This window comes from Thalassophryne amazonica, chromosome 4 (genome assembly GCF_902500255.1).
Source record: "Thalassophryne amazonica chromosome 4, fThaAma1.1, whole genome shotgun sequence".
NCBI classification, from domain to species: Eukaryota; Metazoa; Chordata; class Actinopteri; order Batrachoidiformes; family Batrachoididae; genus Thalassophryne; species Thalassophryne amazonica.
This window is the reverse complement of record NC_047106.1, coordinates 70734948-70753176: the sequence shown is the minus strand read 5'-3', so window position 1 is coordinate 70753176 and position 18229 is coordinate 70734948. Positions and strand designations below refer to the sequence as shown.

At 44.2% G+C, this 18229-nt stretch overlaps 1 protein-coding gene across 1 annotated transcript in view; it reads right to left on the bottom strand.

The window, feature by feature from the left end:
- The window catches only part of LOC117508347 (protein NPAT-like), a 51740-nt gene extending 33853 nt beyond the window's left edge, over positions 1-17887 (bottom strand). Inside the window, 7 exon segments of the mRNA XM_034168087.1 lie at positions 9423-9498; positions 9918-10157; positions 10669-10709; positions 10839-10911; positions 11029-11089; positions 11311-11429; positions 17702-17887. Coding sequence (XP_034023978.1) covers positions 9423-9498; positions 9918-10157; positions 10669-10709; positions 10839-10911; positions 11029-11089; positions 11311-11429; positions 17702-17753 — 662 coding nt within the window. The 5' untranslated portion in view covers positions 17754-17887.
- Positions 17888-18229: the final 342 nt, after the last annotated feature.

The following is an 18229-nucleotide window of genomic DNA, read 5'->3' as shown; positions in this document are numbered from 1 at the left end:
CCGGCAGAAGCTCCTCCAGACGTGCGAGGAGAACTGGGGACCGCGATCGGAGACGATGTCTGATGGTATCCCATGCAGACGGACGACGTGGTGGACCAGGAGGTCCGCTGTCTCCTGGGACGTTGGTAGCTTCGGGAGGGCCACGAAGTGGGCCGCCTTGGAGAATCGGTCCACTATCGTGAGGATGACGGTGTTTCCCTGGGACGGCGGAAGGCCCGTGACAAAATCCAGGCCGATGTGAGACCAGGGGCGATGAGGCACGGGCAGCGGCTGTAGCAATCCAAATGTCCTGCGGTGGTCGGCCTTGCCCCTGGCGCAGGTGGTACAGGCCTGGATGTAACCCCGGACGTCGGCCTCCAGGGACGCCCACCAGAAGCGCTGCCGGACGACTGCCACGGTTCTTCGCACCCCAGGATGACAGGAGAGCTTAGAACCGTGACAGAAGTCCAGGACTGCAGCCCTAGCTTCTGGTGGGACGTAGAGTTTGTTCTTCGGTCCGGTTCCGGGGTCCGGGTCTCGTGTCAGGGCCTCCCGGACGGTCTTCTCCACGTCCCAGGTGAGGGCGGCCACGATAGTGGACTCCGGGATGATGGGATCCGGGGGATCCGACGACTCCGTTCTGTCTTCATCTTCATGTACCCGGGACAAAGCATCCGATCTTTGATTTTTGGTCCCGGGACGGTAGGTGATCCGGAAGTCAAAACGGCCGAAGAACAATGACCAGCGGGCTTGCCTGGGATTCAGCCGCTTGGCGGTCCTGATATACTCCAGGTTCCGGTGGTCAGTGAAAACCGTGAATGGCACAGACGTTCCCTCCAACAGATGTCTCCACTCCTCAAGAGCCTCTTTCACCGCAAGGAGCTCTCGATTGCCGACGTCATAGTTCCGTTCGGCTCGGGTCAACCTGCGGGAAAAATAGGCACACGGGTGAAGGACCTTATCGGTCTTCCCGCTCTGGGACAGCACGGCTCCTATCCCTGAGTCCGAGGCATCCACTTCAACCACTAACTGGCGACTAGGATCGGGCTGCACCAGAACGGGTGCAGACGAGAAGCGCCGTTTCAACTCCTTGAACGCGACATCGCAACGATCCGACCAGGTGAAGGGAACTTTTGGCGAGGTCAGGGCTGTCAGGGGGCTAACTACCTGACTGTAGCCCTTAATGAACCTCCTGTAGAAATTAGCAAAGCCTAGGAACTGTTGCAACTTCCTACGGCTCGTGGGTTGGGGCCAGTCTCTCACCGCCGCAACCTTGGCCGGATCAGGAGCGACGGAGTTGGAGGAGATGATGAACCCCAGGAAGGACAAAGACGTGCGGTGGAACTCACACTTCTCGCCCTTCACAAACAGCCGGTTCTCCAACAACCGCTGCAGGACCTGACGTACATGCTGGACATGGGTCTCAGGGTCCGGAGAAAAGATGAGTATATCGTCTAGATATACGAAGACGAACCGGTGCAGGAAATCCCGCAAGACATCATTAACCAACGCTTGGAAAGTCGCGGGAGCGTTTGTGAGACCGAACGGCATGACCAGGTACTCAAAGTGACCTAACGGGGTTTTAAATGCCGTCTTCCACTCGTCTCCCTTCCGGATCCGAACCAGGTGGTACGCATTTCTAAGATCGAGCTTGGTGAAAATTTGGGCTCCATGCAGGGGTGTGAACACTGAATCCAACAGGGGCAACGGGTATCGGTTGCGAACCGTGATCTCGTTCAGCCCCCTATAATCAATGCATGGACGAAGTCCGCCGTCTTTTTTACCCACAAAAAAGAAACCTGCGCCCATCGGGGAGGTGGAATTCCGGATCAACCCGGCAGCTAACGAGTCCCAGATGTAGGTCTCCATTGATTCGCGCTCAGGCCGTGAGAGGTTGTACAGCCTACTGGACGGGAACTCACTGCCCGGAACCAAATCAATGGCACAATCATACGGACGGTGGGGGGGAAGAGTGAGAGCCAGATCCTTGCTGAACACGTCGACAAGGTCGTGGTACTCCACCGGCACCGTCCCCAGATTGGGCGGGACTCTGACCTCCTCCTTAGCTCGGGAGCCGGCAGGAACCGAGGAACCTAGACACACCCGATGGCAGGTCTCGCTCCACTGAACCACTACCCCGGACAGCCAATCAATCCGGGGATTGTGCTTCAACATCCAGGGAAACCCTAAAACCACACGGGAGGTGGCCTGAGTCACAAAAAACTCGATCACCTCCCGGTGATTTCCTGACACCACCAGAGTTACAGGTGGTGTCTTATGCGTGATCGGAGGGAGTAGGGAGCCATCTAGTGCCCGAAACTGTACAGGCGAGGTAAGCGCCACCAGGGGGAGCCCTATCTCCCTGGCCCATCTGCTGTCCAACAGATTCCCCTCAGAGCCCGTGTCCACCAGTGCTGGGGCCTTCAGGGTTGAGTCCTCATAAAGGATCGTAACTGGGAGTCGTGTGGCAATGTGGGTGTGTCCCACGTGAATGTCTCGGCCCACCCCTAGCCCAGTCTCTAGGGGCGGGCGTTGGAGTTTAACCGCTCGGGGCAGTCTCTCACATGGTGCTCTATTGAACCACAAATAAAACAAGCTCCGTGGGCCCGTCTCCTCTGTGCATCTGGTGCCCTAAATGTTGCCCTACTCGTGTCCATAGCTTCGTCAGCAGGGGGAGCTGTGGCCCCACGGAGCGCAGGGGCCGTGGAGCGTGGGGAAGGCGGAGCGCGGTCGGAACCGGAAGGGAGAGGGACGGCGCGTGCCCGGCCACGCCCTTCGTCTCATTCCCGCCGACGTTCTTCTAACCGGTTGTCTAACCGTATGACAAGATCGATGAGCCCATCTAAATCCCGCGGTTCGTCCTTAGCCACCAGGTGCTCCTTAAGAACCAAAGACAGTCTGTTTACAAAGGCGGCGCGGAGTGCAGTGCTATTCCAGCCGGACCTCGCAGCCGCGATGCGGAAGTCGACTGCATAGGCAGCTGCACTCCGACGCCCCTGTCTCATTGACAGTAGCACGGTTGAAGCGGTTTCGCCTCTATTGGGGTGATCGAACACGGTTCTGAGCTCCCTTACAAACCCATCATATGTCAGAAGGAGCCGTGAATTCTGCTCCCAGAGCGCTGTAGCCCAAGCGCGTGCCTCACCGCGAAGCAGGTTTATTACATAAGCTACTTTGCTAGCATCAGTCTCGTACATGACGGGACGCTGTGCGAAGACGAGCGAGCACTGCATAAGAAAATCTGCGCACGTCTCCACACAGCCTCCGTACGGCTCTGGAGGGCTTATGTAAGCTTCAGGGGAAGGTGGGTGGGGTCGTTGAACGACCAGTCGAACATCGCTGTTACGCACAGGGTCGATGGGAGGGAGAGCCGCAGCTGCGCCCGGAGGGCGCGCTTCCACCTGCGCGGCGAGAGCCTCCACCCTGCGGTTCAGGAGGACGTTCTGCTCGGTCATTAAATCTAACCGAGTCGTGAAAGCGGTGAGGATCCGCTGCAACTCACCGATTACCCCTCCAGCGGATGCCTGCGCGTCCTGTTCTTCCATTGGCCGTTCAACAGCCGGTTGACGCCCCTCGGGATCCATGACGTTGGCCGAGATATCCTGTTGGAAAAGTGTAGGAACACGGACCCACAACAGGGGGCGCAAATGAACGGACAATGGAGAAAGTCAAATCACAAAGTTTTACTGTTGTGAAATCACACAACAAACACAACAGATTACAAATACAGCAGTAACCGAATTCCAATGGTGTCGTGTGGGCAGGCTCGACGATAGGAGACGTCTGTCCGAGTCGAACCGGAACCACCCGATCTCCTCTGCCACCGAACCCCGGGGATACTGGAGCCGCCAAGTCCCGAACCCCAGGTGGCCACTGCCTCCGCTCGTCGGATCCGGTACTGCTGGCAAGGAACAGAAACAGTCAGGTGTGGGTGCGGCTGCACCCAGCAACACACAGGGTGGGAACACCACCTCCACCTCTTGTCAGGAAAATACTGGTGAGTGCAGGAGTGTGAGTACTTATCCAAGAAGTCCAAAACAATCTCCCGCTGTACTACTCACTATCTGCTATCCAACACACAAGCAACAAAGTATTATCGTCAAGAACACAATCGGCTGAGTACGTTACCTCCTTAGTAGAGCGATATCTCGGCAATGAGGTGGAGATGCCGTCCTGCTGATATACCTCCCTGTTGATTGATATCAGCTGTCTCAGGTGATATGTGACAGCTGTCACCCTGGCTGCTCCTGTGAGGCGGCAGCGCCCTCCGGTGCCTGGAGCCCGCACTCCAGGCAGGGCGCCCTCTGGTGGTGGTGGGCCAGCAGTACCTCCTCTTCAGCAGCCCACACAACAAAGGCTCTAAAAGGTTAGTCTGGTTTTTTAATGAAAATAACACATCCTGGGGACTCGCTGTACAAGTCACTAAATGCCCTACCATTATTTAATGCTTCGATCTTAAATATGATCAATCTATCTTTATTAGTTGGCTATGTACCACAGGCTTTTAAGGTGGCAATAATTAAACCATTACTTAAAAAGCCATCACTTGACCCAGCTATCTTAGCTAATTATAGGCCAATCTCCAACCTTCCTTTTCTCTCAAAAATTCTTGAAAGGGTAGTTGTAAAACAGCTAACTGATAATCTGCAGAGGAATGGTCTATTTGAAGAGTTTCAGTCAGGTTTTAGAATTCATCATAGTACAGAAACAGCATTAGTGAAGGTTACAAATGATCTTCTTATTGCCTCAGACAGTGGACTCATCTCTGTGCTTGTTCTGTTAGACCTCAGTGCTGCTTTTGATACTGATGACCATAAACTTTTATTACAGAGATTAGAGCATGCCATAGGTATTAAAGGCACTGCGCTGCAGTGGTTTGAATCATATTTATCTAATAGATTACAATTTGTTCATGTAAATGGGGAATCTTCTTCACAGACTAAGGTTAATTATGGAGTTCCACAAGGTTCTGTGCTAGGACCAATTTTATTCACTTTATACATGCTTCCCTTAGGCAGTATTATTAGACGGTATTGCTTAAATTTTCATTGTTACGCAGATGATACCCAGCTTTATCTATCCATGAAGCCAGAGGACACACACCAATTAGCTAAACTGCAGGATTGTCTTACAGACATAAGGACATGGATGACCTCTAACGTCCTGCTTTTAAACTCAGATAAAACTGAAGTTATTGTACTTGGCCCCACAAATCTTAGAAACATGGTGTCTAACCAGATCCTTACTCTGGATGGCATTACCCTGACCTCTAGTAATACTGTGAGAAATCTTGGAGTCATTTTTGATCAGGATATGTCATTCAAAGCGCATATTAAACAAATATGTAAGACTGCTTTTTTGCATTTACGCAATATCTCTAAAATTAGAAAGGTCTTGTCTCAGAGTGATGCTGAAAACCTAATTCATGCATTTATTTCCTCTAGGCTGGACTACTGTAATTCATTATTATCAGGTTGTACTAAAAGTTCCCTGAAAAGCCTTCAGTTAATTCAAAATGCTGCAGCTAGAGTACTGACGGGGACTAGAAGGAGAGAGCATATCTCACCCATATTGGCCTCTCTTCATTGGCTTCCTGTTAATTCTAGAATAGAATTTAAAATTCTTCTTCTTACTTATAAGGTTTTGAATAATCAGGTCCCTTCTTATCTTAGGGACCTCATAGTACCATATCACCCCAATAGAGCGCTTCGCTCTCAGACTGCAGGCTTACTTGTAGTTCCTAGGGTTTGTAAGAGTAGAATGAGAGGCAGAGCCTTCAGCTTTCAGGCTCCTCTCCTGTGGAACCAGCTCCCAATTTGGATCAGGGAGACAGACACCCTCTCTACTTTTAAGATTAGGCTTAAAACTTTCCTTTTTGCTAAAGCTTATAGTTAGGGCTGGATCAGGTGACCCTGAACCATCCCTTAGTTATGCTGCTATAGACTTAGACTGCTGGGGGGTTCCCATAATGCACTGAGTGTTTCTTTCTCTTTTTGCTCTGTATGCACCACTCTGCATTTAATCATTAGTGATTGATCTCTGCTCCCCTCCACAGCATGTCTTTTTCCTGGTTCTCTCCCTCAGCCCCAACCAGTCCCAGCAGAAGACTGCCCCTCCCTGAGCCTGGTTCTGCTGGAGCTTTCTTCCTGTTAAAAGGGAGTTTTTCCTTCCCACTGTCGCCAAGTGCTTGCTCACAGGGGGTCGTTTTGACCTTTGGGGTTTTTACGTAATTATTGTATGGCCTTGCCTTACAATATAAAGCGCCTTGGGGCAACTGTTTGTTGTGATTTGGCGCTATATAAATAAAACTGAATTGAATTGAATTAAATTTAAAATCTAGCAACATTCCAAGAGCCCTGATCCATAAGAGGAGAGCTGCCGTTAACGGGCGTGGCCAGTTCGTATCCTGGTTCCTGAGAAGGCTATTCGACTGGGGTGCGAGATCAGCTTCAGCGGGGTGGACGTCCGGATGGAGGCAGTGAGCAGCTAGACGAATCTCCTCGCCACCAGCTTGAACAACCTTTGTGCAGCACTGCCGGGTAATACCCGTGGAGACACGAAGGTCGGACCCCAGAGATGGAGAGCTGGTTTTCGACAAACACACTCATCGGAGGGTGAGCGTGTGCCATGTATCTAAAAGCAGGATCTGACACCCTGTTCAAAAGGGCTCTTAAAATCCTTGATCAAAAAAAGCATTCAATATCACCATTGTCATATATTGAGCAAATACGCCTTACTCAGCTTTGAAAATTTTATCTATCTCCATGAAGTTCAAATGGTATACAAAATAGTCCATAATCAAGCTCTGCCACCTCTCAAGAACTTAATTCACCTGTCCTCTGATACAACAAGGGTAACAAGAGCAACCACTCGGAGTCAGTGTACCATTCCCAAATGTAAGACTGCATTTGCACAATCAATGTTTTCTTACAGAGCCACAAAGAAGTGGAACATATTACCAGAAGAAATAAAACACAACCAGACTTTAAGACATTTTCTGTAAAGGTAAAATCATGGCTCTTTCAAAACCAAAGATGCAGGCACTAAATATATAGCACTGCTAAAGGTAACATTGAACATGTGTAATAAGTGTTCTGATTTTGCATAGGATTTGAGAGATGAACTGTATGAATGGTGAATATTTTTTATAAGTGTTTTGATATTGTACAGTAATTGAGAGGCTTAGATGAATTTATAAATGTCTTGATAATTTTGATGTTTTGATGCTGCATAATATGAGTGACAGGGATGAATTATGAATGATTGTTTTAAACGTTTTTGATATGGCACAATATTTTAGAGATGAATGACATAAGAATGAATTTAATATGATATATTTTATGAATTTAGTATTACATATTTTGTAGGTGTTGTTTGTGATGTATTTAATAGCCCTATGTGTATCCCCCTGACCCTCAAGGACTACAGATGGAAATTAGCTGTTGCAGCTATAATCTGGTACAAACATCTCTGCTCAATGAGACTTTAAAACCAGCCCTCCGCCATGCTTGTAGTCCTCATAGATGCTGTGTGATGACGTGCGCAATGTGAGTGTCCAATCAGGAATTGGTTCACCGTCACATGGTTTTCCAATATCCACTCGTAGGGCAGAGCAATCTCACGTGGTGCACCAAAGAGTGTCAGTAGAAGAGATGCCTTACTACTTGGCCCATGAATGTTGTTTGAATAGGCCTCTGGCTCCAATGTGTTAAGCACCTTTACGCATATGAATGGAAGTGATCAGTGTAAGAGGGCCTCATACAATCTCACGTGGTGCACCAGAGTGTCAGTAGAAGAGATGCTTCACTACTTGGCCCGTGAATATTGTTGAATAAGCATCTCTCGCTCCAACAATTGACGCGTAAAGCACCGTTTACATATATGAATGGAAGGAGGGGGAGGGGGCCTCAAAGTGTGAGAGGTTGTTTTCAGTGCAGGAACACATTCCAACAAGAACAGTCAACTCCATGGAAGTGCGAAGTTTGTGATGTGGCCCTTTGTGTAATAGCAGACAGAAATTGCTTTGAGATGTGGCATTAAGTCTAACAAAATGCACAGACCATTTTGTATATATTGTTCAAAATCTGCATGTGTTTATTGTTAAAACCTTTATTTTGTCCAAGACCCCAAACTACCTTTATAAAGTGTCAAAATAGTTGTTTATTATAGTTTGCTGTGTGTTTTGAATAAATGTGTGTGAAAATTATTTTCCACTTTATTTTTTCCTTTCTTATTTCTGATTGTAAACCGTTATTACACTTATAAAAACACCACTATAGCATATATATTCTGAAAGTACAGGCTGTCCTGAAAAAAAATACTACTTGATTGTGGGAGGATTGCAGGATGAGCTTTTAACAGTAATAATAAAACATTTATGCCAGGCAAGTGAACTGTCCAAAAAAATGCCCTCGGACCCCAAGGGGTTAATGTTTGGCACGCCCTGGTAATCACATGTTCCCATGTACAGCATTGTAAATGATTTTTGCACAATATGGCCTCTTTAATAACTGCATTATTCAGGCCAGACAATTTTTTTACTTTCAAATCTGCTTTGTGGGAAAAATAATAATTTCCAGTTATTAGACTGAATAGCTATAAACCCACAATTAAACACAGAATGAAATTAAGCTGCTCCACTGATCCATTTTAATAAAAACCTATGTGCTGCATATAAATGTTAATGATGTCCCTCTTGATTCTGAAATTTTGTTTTGGGATTTCATTCACACACCTTTGAATAGCTCTTCCTTTCTCACTCACAGGTCAAACAAGCTTTTAGTCAACATTTTATTTCAATATATGTGGCAGAGTAAAGTGCTACATACAGTGCATTGGGAAAGTATTCGCAGCGCTTCACTTTTTCCACATTTTGTTATATTACAGCCTTAATCCAAAATGGAGTAAATTAATGTTCCAGTCAGAGCTTATATGTTAGTATCATCATCATCATCCCACTATTATCAGTCAAATGTCTCGATGTTACCTCTGTCTCAAAAAAGCAATGTATCCATTTTCTCACATCATAGGTTTCCTTTACTGTTAATGGACTAAGAGAAGGATATGTGCACAAGATACTTGCACAAAGTTCTTCTTTGTAGTCATGTGAGACTAGTGTGTAATAATTATTATTTAAAAAAAATTCTGTTCACGAGTTTACACTGTATCTTATGCTATGGTAAATGGGTGGCATTTCTCTCTGAGCACCACACACATTGTGCCAGGTGCTCAGTTGAACATGTGGAAAAACTTTGGGATTAAGACCCTTGCTCAAAGTCACCTTAGTTTTGGTAATGAGGGTCAGACAAATGATGCTTTTTCACAATACACTTTTCTTTTAATCTGTCCTGTCAACAGATTGAAAGTATAACCCTCTGGTCACAAGGCTGCCTGTCAGACCTTGAGGCACCTACTTCCTCAACAGTGTGATTCACTGTGCTTACCATTTTCGTCGTCCAGGAGACAGTGGACCTGGATTCAACCGATGATCTGAAAAAGTTATCTGTACAGGAGGCTCTCCTGAAAGTCACACATAATTTCTTGTATTACGGTATACACATGAAGAAGCAGGGGTTTGCATAATGACAGCTTGTGATGCAGAAAAATAAATACAAAAACTAAAAGAGCTTTGCCAAATCTCTCAGTCAAACATGAAATATGGACTTTAACAGGGAACATTTACTGTACAATCATGAAAACAAAATTAATGCAGACAACATCAACACGACATGGCTTGTTTCATACAATTTATCTGTATTCAGTCAGCACAAATTCAGAAAATGCAAATTAAATGTTAACTTGCAGTAAGTTTAAATTCTAAAAGGAACCTTAAATAAATGATAAAAAATAAAAAGAAGTTTAATGGTAAAGCAAAACATCTGAACACATCCCGGCGACTACATTATAAAACAGATATGAAGCATATTTGTAACACTTACTGGTCATATTTTGTAATCGGCCACCTTCTTGAATCTGCAGGTGTATGCTGCCGTTCAGAGCTGGTCTACTGTGTGGAGCGGTGCAGCTGACTGGGGTGGAGTGGCTAAGCATGCTGTGGGACGTTTGCATCGGGCTAATGGAGGCGGTTTCAGTAGTCGAGGAGGTGACAGCACCACCCGCTAGAGCCAAGGCCAAACTCCTCTGTCTAGCCATGTTTGCAACTCCAACCCGTGAACGTACTGTAATGAACAGAGAATTACGAATAACACACATGCCTGCAGCAGGTGCACGAATCAGATTTAAAGGTCTCCGATTATACTTTAATCATATTTGTGTCAAGACAAAAACAATACAATCACATGTTCCTATGTGAGCAGGAAAAACAAAACTGAATATAAAATAATTAAGTGATTACAAAAATAACTTAATACTCCCTGAACAAAGTGAAAGATCTTGCAAATTTGCAGACTGTACATGAACTACAGGTTGTGAATATCTAATGAACAATGATTATGGTTCATGCTGGAAGAAGGCTGATATCCTACGACTGCATCTTACTTAATGTGACATTTTCTTCCAGCGCAAATATCTTTGGATTGGTGTCCAAATGAGCATGAATCAACAGCATTGCTGCAAATGCTGTAGTTCCAGAATGTCAACACAACTCTACTTCAGTCCAAAATATATAATAATTCAGGATGTATAACTCAAGGAAGACTCTCATCTCACAGAACGTAAAAACAGACATACTTCTCTGACATGCTGATATAGCTGGGGAGTTCTGCAACGACCTAAATAGATACAGAAAATAAATGAAACTATTTTTATACAAAGTTTTTAATAGGGCAAAAAAATGGCATCATGGTCAACGTCAACATAAAACAGTTGCAGTGTTATAGATGAAACCTGAAGTGAATTACTTGATTTGGTTGAGTGTAAAATCCAGCTTTTTCCACAGTGAGGTCATCATAGCAGGTACCTCATGACATCTTTCTGTTGTGATTGAAAGAGAAAAATGCAGGACGCTCATTGCATTGATGAGTGGTTTCAAATCCTACCACACTAAATTCAACAGCATTCTCAAATAGGCACAACATCAGATAATCTTACCTTTTGCTTTGGCCGCCATATACTCATTCAGGATGGTTGTTAGACCCTTCCCAAAAATAGACTGCAGCAGAGGGGGGAAAAAATGATGAACGATTTCAATAACAGTTGTGATTTAACACCTCATATTTATTACAACATAATTATTAATTAATGCCTGATCAATATAAGAAGAAGCACTTCACAAGAACTGAACAATAATCTGACGGGTGATTTTATTTTTCAACTGGCAGAAATAGGCTTCCATAATCCACAAAATCTTTCAAGTTGAAAAAAAATCCTTACGAATACACAAGCAGGAATAGTTCCATCTGTTGTGCTGTGCTCAGCATATTCTTTCAGGTTTGGACTCTCTTGGATGAATGTCTGGCTGGTGGTAGACAGTCCTTCTTCCTGAAGGTAACCTGAACGTAGACATTAGCCAACAGAGGATTACCACAGCTAAGCCAACAACGACAACAACAACCACTGACATACTTATTTATTACAGCAAAGCTAACAACAACTGTATTATAATAGTAACACTTTCAAGGAACCCAGTGTAGCTTTACACAGAGCAAGAAGTGAATGGCCAAAGGTCTTGGTAAAGAGGTGACATCTCAAGCATGCTTTTAAAGATGACCAAAGACAGGGCGTTACAGATCTCGTGGGGTGGGGGCGGGAGTTCCAGAGAGTGGGGCAGCAGTACTGAAGGCTCTGTCCCCAAAACACTACAATCTGTTGTGTGTGTGTCTCAAGTAGGGGATTGCCTGTTGGTGTGAAATATGGTGGGGACTTTGTGTGCCTCATTGCCGCTACAGTAACCATAAAGGCACAATGGGAACCCTGAGCATGAGATAAATACAGAAATAAAAAGTCTGCAACGTCGGATCAGACAGAGGAGGTGATAGCTTGTAACCCAACAACTGTGAAGGTGGATGAAGGCTACAGCAGGTCCTCAGACACCGATCGGCTGGGATTTCCCATCCACTGGACCAGGCTAGTGCTGCACGATATTGGAAAAGGTTTGTTTCCAGAAATACCTCCGTTGACATGATTTAAATGAAAATGCCTGAAAAAGTGGTAGTACATATGCCAGGTTTGTATGTGGATTTGTAACGCTTCCACAAAAATGGAGAAGACGACAGGAGTACACGCATAACCGGGGTAAGGAGCTACTCAATGTAGCAGCAGAGGGTTAGCACGTTTCAAAGGCAAACTGAGTAAATAAAGTCTTTTAATCTAATATCAGTATAACTTGCTGTTCAAACATTCATTCATATAATACTCGAGGGGCGAACAGTGGTCAGATTACATTACCCTTACCCAAGTCTGACTCTGTGAAGAGGACAGTATTTTATAGATCCGTTGCATATTGGAACACTCTTCCAGGGAAGATTTGTGACATTAAAAGTAAGGGTGTTTTTAAATTGAGACTAAGAATATATTTGTCATCATATTAATATCATATAGGCCTAGTGTATTTGAATGAGTGAGATTAACACATCAAATTATATTTGATTTGTATGATGTTTTCTTAATTCTTTATTTGTAAATTTTATTTAAAAAGATCTATTTTATGAAAGTATATTGTAATGTTTCACTTGTATTTTTACTGTCTGGACCCCAAGAAGGCTAGCTGATGTTTTACCGTCAGATAATGGGGATCCTTTTAAATAAACAAATTTGTTTTGTCCTTTCAGTCGGAATTATCATCACAGCCTGTGGAAAACTGGTTTCCAGGAAGAGATGGTTTGGAAATACTTTAATTCCTTATCATGGAAATTGCTTGTGAATAATCAGCATTTTTAAAGAAGTCCCACAGTGTTATAATACAGTACTCTGGGTGGATTTCTCAGCTTGAGATGAAGAAAGACACCAGCACAAAGAAAAATAACTTATTTTAAAAGCTCAAAACTCCTTTCCATAATTATTTCATTCATGTAACAATGCTCCATTTATTCACGATTATCGTTCACTACAACACTCATCATCATCTCTTCAGCTTTCTGCTCATGACGAAAATAAATCTCATTAATGATTCACAGACAAAAAAAAAGGTATATGAGTATGACATTACACCGTTAACAACAATGATGTCATTGATTATGAGGTTACAGAAGCAGAGCTAGGGCTTCATCATTTCAGAAACCTTTTGTATTGCTTCTCCACAAGGAGAAGTAAATCCAGCATTTTCAGATTTATGTGCTCTGAGGTCAGTTTTCAAAAAGTATCTTTTTCGGACACCGGAAACCAGACAAGTTGCAAGGGAGCCATTTATTTTATTTTATCTTTTTCCCCCAGCTGAGAACGTGATTGATGTTTGCAGTGCAGCGAGGGAGAAGAGCACATCAACTCTGTGGACTCCAATATCAAGCTCACATGTGAGGATGCCAGAAACAACCATTTAGCCTTCTTGGACTGTGATGTTACGACTGGAGAGAACAGGCAGCTCCAAACGGGTTTACAGAAAACCCACGCACACTGACCAATATCTGCTCTTCGGCTCAAACCACTCCCTTGAACACAAGCTCTGGGTGATCAGGACTCTTCAACACAGAGCCCTACAGGTGCCCACAACTACAGAAGGAAGGGCTAAAGAACAACAACATGTCAGGAAAGCCCTCACAGTACGTGGTCATCCACGATGGTCCCTGGATAAAGTGCAAAAGTCTCAAAGAACAAAGAGACCAGATAGACAAGAGACGGAACCAAGAAGAAGAGGAGTGTCTCTCCCTTATTTAGCAGGAGTAGGGGAAAAACTACAGAGGATCTTCAGACAGTACAAAATCCCAGTTTACTTTAAACCTGTTAACACCTTGAGACAGAAATTAGTTCACCCTAAGGACAAGATCCCTAGTTACAAACAGAGCAATGTAGTGTATTCCATCAGATGTCAGGAAAACTGTAACAAACACTACATAGGTGAGACTAAGCAGCCGTTACAGAAAAGGCTATACCAGCATCACAGAGAGGGCGCCGGTGGACCTCAGTCTGCAGTTCATCTCCACCTTAAAGACACTAACCACACGTTTGAGGACAAGGAAGTTAAAATTAAAAAAAAGAGTCAAGACAGAAGTCAGACTACCAGAGCAAGGATTTTAGCTGAGGAAGCTTCTGCGATTTGAAGCGAAACGTCCTTGCGTCAAGCAACCCAGTCCAGTCGAAGATTCAAGCTTCTCTACTATGGAAACCACCTGGACAACTGAGAGCCTTCACAGAAACAAGCGAGGGAGAAGGTGCATGTCACAAATTGACATTACCAGGATCCTTTATTTGAGTAAATTCAACGTCTTCAACTTCTTTAATAATGAAAAACGAAAGCAGATTTTACCCTTATCACTTGGCAATGTAAACGCGTATGCTTAATTTAATTATGCCACATTGTGAGTTCTGGCGATGTAACTATTGCACACCTTCACATCATGATGGTGATGCTCAAACGACATATCGTGCAGCCCTAGACCAAGCTAAAGATCTGCCAGACTGTGTGTTTGTCAAAGCACAATGACATTCCCACATTAACCAAACCCATTCACAGGCGTCTCCGGATCAACCCTGGACATACATTTTCTCTGCATCCACATCCTACCCAGGAATCGATCAAGAAACAATCTTCCTTGCCACTGAGGGTTTGCTACGAAGACAATATCCTACTGTCCAGGATAATGCTGGTATAAATGTTTATGTGAAATAAAAATAAATAAATAAAATAATAATTAAATCACATTGCAATATAAATAGATGGGTTCCATTACAGAGTGGGGGTGTAACAAAATGGCACTGCAGAGTTTAACATGGTTTACTTTTTCCCTTTTTTTTAAGTGCGTTTTTGTTTGGTTGGCACTGGTTTTCCTCTCCTGCTTTATAACATGAAGCATTACTCTGGATGGCATTACCCTGACCTCTAGTAATACTGTGAGAAATCTTGGAGTCATTTTTGATCAGGATATGTCATTCAAAGCGCATATTAAACAAATATGTAGGACTGCTTTTTTGCATTTACGCAATATCTCTAAAATTAGAAAGGTCTTGTCTCAGAGTGATGCTGAAAAACTAATTCATGCATTTATTTCCTCTAGGCTGGACTATTGTAATTCATTATTATCAGGTTGTCCTAAAAGTTCCCTAAAAAGCCTTCAGTTAATTCAAAATGCTGCAGCTAGAGTACTGACGGGGACTGGAAGGAGAGAGCATATCTCACCCATATAGGCCTCTCTTCATTGGCTTCCTGTTAATTCTAGAATAGAATTTAAAATTCTTCTTCTTACTTATAAGGTTTTGAATAATCAGGTCCCATCTTATCTTAGGGACCTCGTAGTACCATATCACCCCAATAGCGCGCTTCGCTCTCAGACTGCAGGCTTACTTGTAGTTCCTAGGGTTTGTAAGAGTAGAATGGGAGGCAGAGCCTTCAGCTTTCAGGCTCCTCTCCTGTGGAACCAGCTCCCAATTCAGATCAGGGAGACAGACACCCTCTCTACTTTTAAGATTAGGCTTAAAACTTTCCTTTTTGCTAAAGCTTATAGTTAGGGCTGGATCAGGTGACCCTGAACCATCCCTTAGTTATGCTGCTATAGACGTAGACTGCTGGGGGGTTCCCATGATGCACTGTTTCTTTCTCTTTTTGCTCTGTATGCACCACTCTGCATTTAATCATTAGTGATCGATCTCTGCTCCCCTCCACAGCATGTCTTTTTCCTGGTTCTCTCCCTCAGCCCCAACCAGTCCCAGCAGAAGACTGCCCCTCCCTGAGCCTGGTTCTGCTGGAGGTTTCTTCCTGTTAAAAGGGAGTTTTTCCTTCCCACTGTAGCCAAGTGCTTGCTCACAGGGGGTCGTTTTGACCGTTGGGGTTTTACATAATTATTGTATGGCCTTGCCTTACAATATAAAGCGCCTTGGGGCAACTGTTTGTTGTGATTTGGCGCTATATAAAAAAAATTGATTGATTGATTGATGATTGCTCTAGAGAAGTCTGCCAGAGTTGTTTTGCAGAAATGAGTAAAAGCCAGAAGTGCAATATTACTTCTACTCCTAATAATAACAGCAACAACAGCACCAATAGTAAAAGTAAGTCCCTTCGGCTGCTCCCTTGTTTGCACTTGGGGTCTCCACAGCAAATCGAAGGTGGATCTGCATGCTGAATTGGCATAGGTTTTACACCGAATGCCCTTCCTGGCGCAAGTCCACATTACATGGAGAAATGTGGCAGGGGTGGGATTTGAACCCAGAACCTTCTACACTGAAACCAAGCGCATTAACCACTTGGTCACCACCCACCAATAACGATATTAATTTTTAACAACTGTTTAATAATCATTACTCTATACCTCAGTTTTGCTACAATTCTGCACTAAGAGGAATTGATGAGCTATATAAAAATATGGTGACTTAATTTAACTTTCATGCATAGTTAAAGTAGGATGTCAAGCTTTTTTGGAGGGGAAGCAGTCTCTAAGCTATGGTACAACTGGGTCTGTTTGGAGTTCCACCTTTAAAATGACATCAGAATTAGGGAAGCCATAGATATGAAAATGATTAAGGGTCTTGGGGTTTGTAAACTTATTAAACAAACAAAGTGGTTACAGTTGCAGCAGCTTTAACTCTAAATATTGTGGCTATTCTTACAGCAGACGTTGTAATTGATGTCCTTCACTCAGTGTGTGTTGCTAGCCCCTTGTCAGTATAGTGGTCAGTATCCCGCCTGTTATTAGGGAGACAGGGGTTCAATTCTGACAGAAGACTTTTTGCTTTGTTTTTCTTAAGTTCCTTCATATCAACCAACCTTTCTTGTTAGAGTTACGTAGTGAATACTCTTCCATGACCCGAAGAGAACTTACTTTGGCTATTTGTCCGGAACACGCTGTGATTGGTCCGGAACACGCTGTGATCGGTCAAGGGCAACGACGTCATCACTGGGTTTTTAATATTTTTCTGATGCGGTTTTTTATTTAGCTATCTGTAACCTTACCCCTTCCCCTAACCCTAACCATAACCACAACCACAACTCCCCCAGGACTCCCCTGCATCACCCCCAGACCCCCTTGTGGCACTCTCTCATGCTCCCGTCACAGCGTGACAAATAGCCAAAGTAAGTCCTCTTCCAGTCACGGAAGAATATCCCACTGCCTTTCAGTTATTCTTTGGGTTCATGTATCTCTGTAAGATTTGGGTTATTTGGGATTATAAGGTTAGGATGTAACGTCACCACCATAATAATAACCTACCAACACATAGTTACGGTTACCATAACGATATCCACAGCCTACACATTAAGTAGTATAAAGTGCTAAATAGCTGGGTTACACACCAACACTAAACACTACAACTTATGCATGCATTTAAATATTTATATAAAGCTTATATAAAAAAATTATATAAACACTACTTGGCACATAAATGTAGCAATATTGTGATACGTTTCGAGTATCATAGGTCCACTGACAGGCATCGTACAGACTTTTGAGAAATGATAAGAGCCCTAAAGAGGAGAGGTCTCAGCACAGATCCCAGACAGTCAACCAGTGTGTAACCAGGGTTAGGGAGGAGCACGTCAACAACAGCGACTGTTTATTTACCACAGTCATCGACGTATTTAGTAAAGCAAAGCCAACGACTGTCTACTAACATATTTAGCACAGCAGAGCTAACAATAACAAAACATCTCTTTACTGTTAGCTATAATGACGACACTTACCCAAAACAAGTCGCGCTACGTCGGACGGCAGTAACATGACTCTCTGCCCCATATACACTACAACAGAGCGAAAACTTGGCTACCTATTATATTTTGGGAAAATCTCTTACAATATCATATTTAGCGTCAAATTGATAAGGACATCGCTGCTCTCTCAAAAGGCGGGGAACTCAAGCACAAGCAACCCGGTAGTATTACCACAGACACGAGCCAAATGGAATTAAAATCCATTACCGCCATCTGTTGGACAGGAACGTGAACGGGAACACACACACACACACACACACACACACACACACACACACACACACACACACACACACACACACACACACACACACACACACACACACACGTCCGCTGCCCCCCCCCACCAGCACTCTGTGTGTTGACTCAAGAAACTGAATTTTAGAAAGGCTCCAGGATGGTGTGTCACTGTCCTGCCTGAAAATCTGTGCCAACCAGCAGATGACTTTCTTTGCACGGATCTTCAGTTAATCCTTGGAGATGTGTGAAGTACCTTCCTGC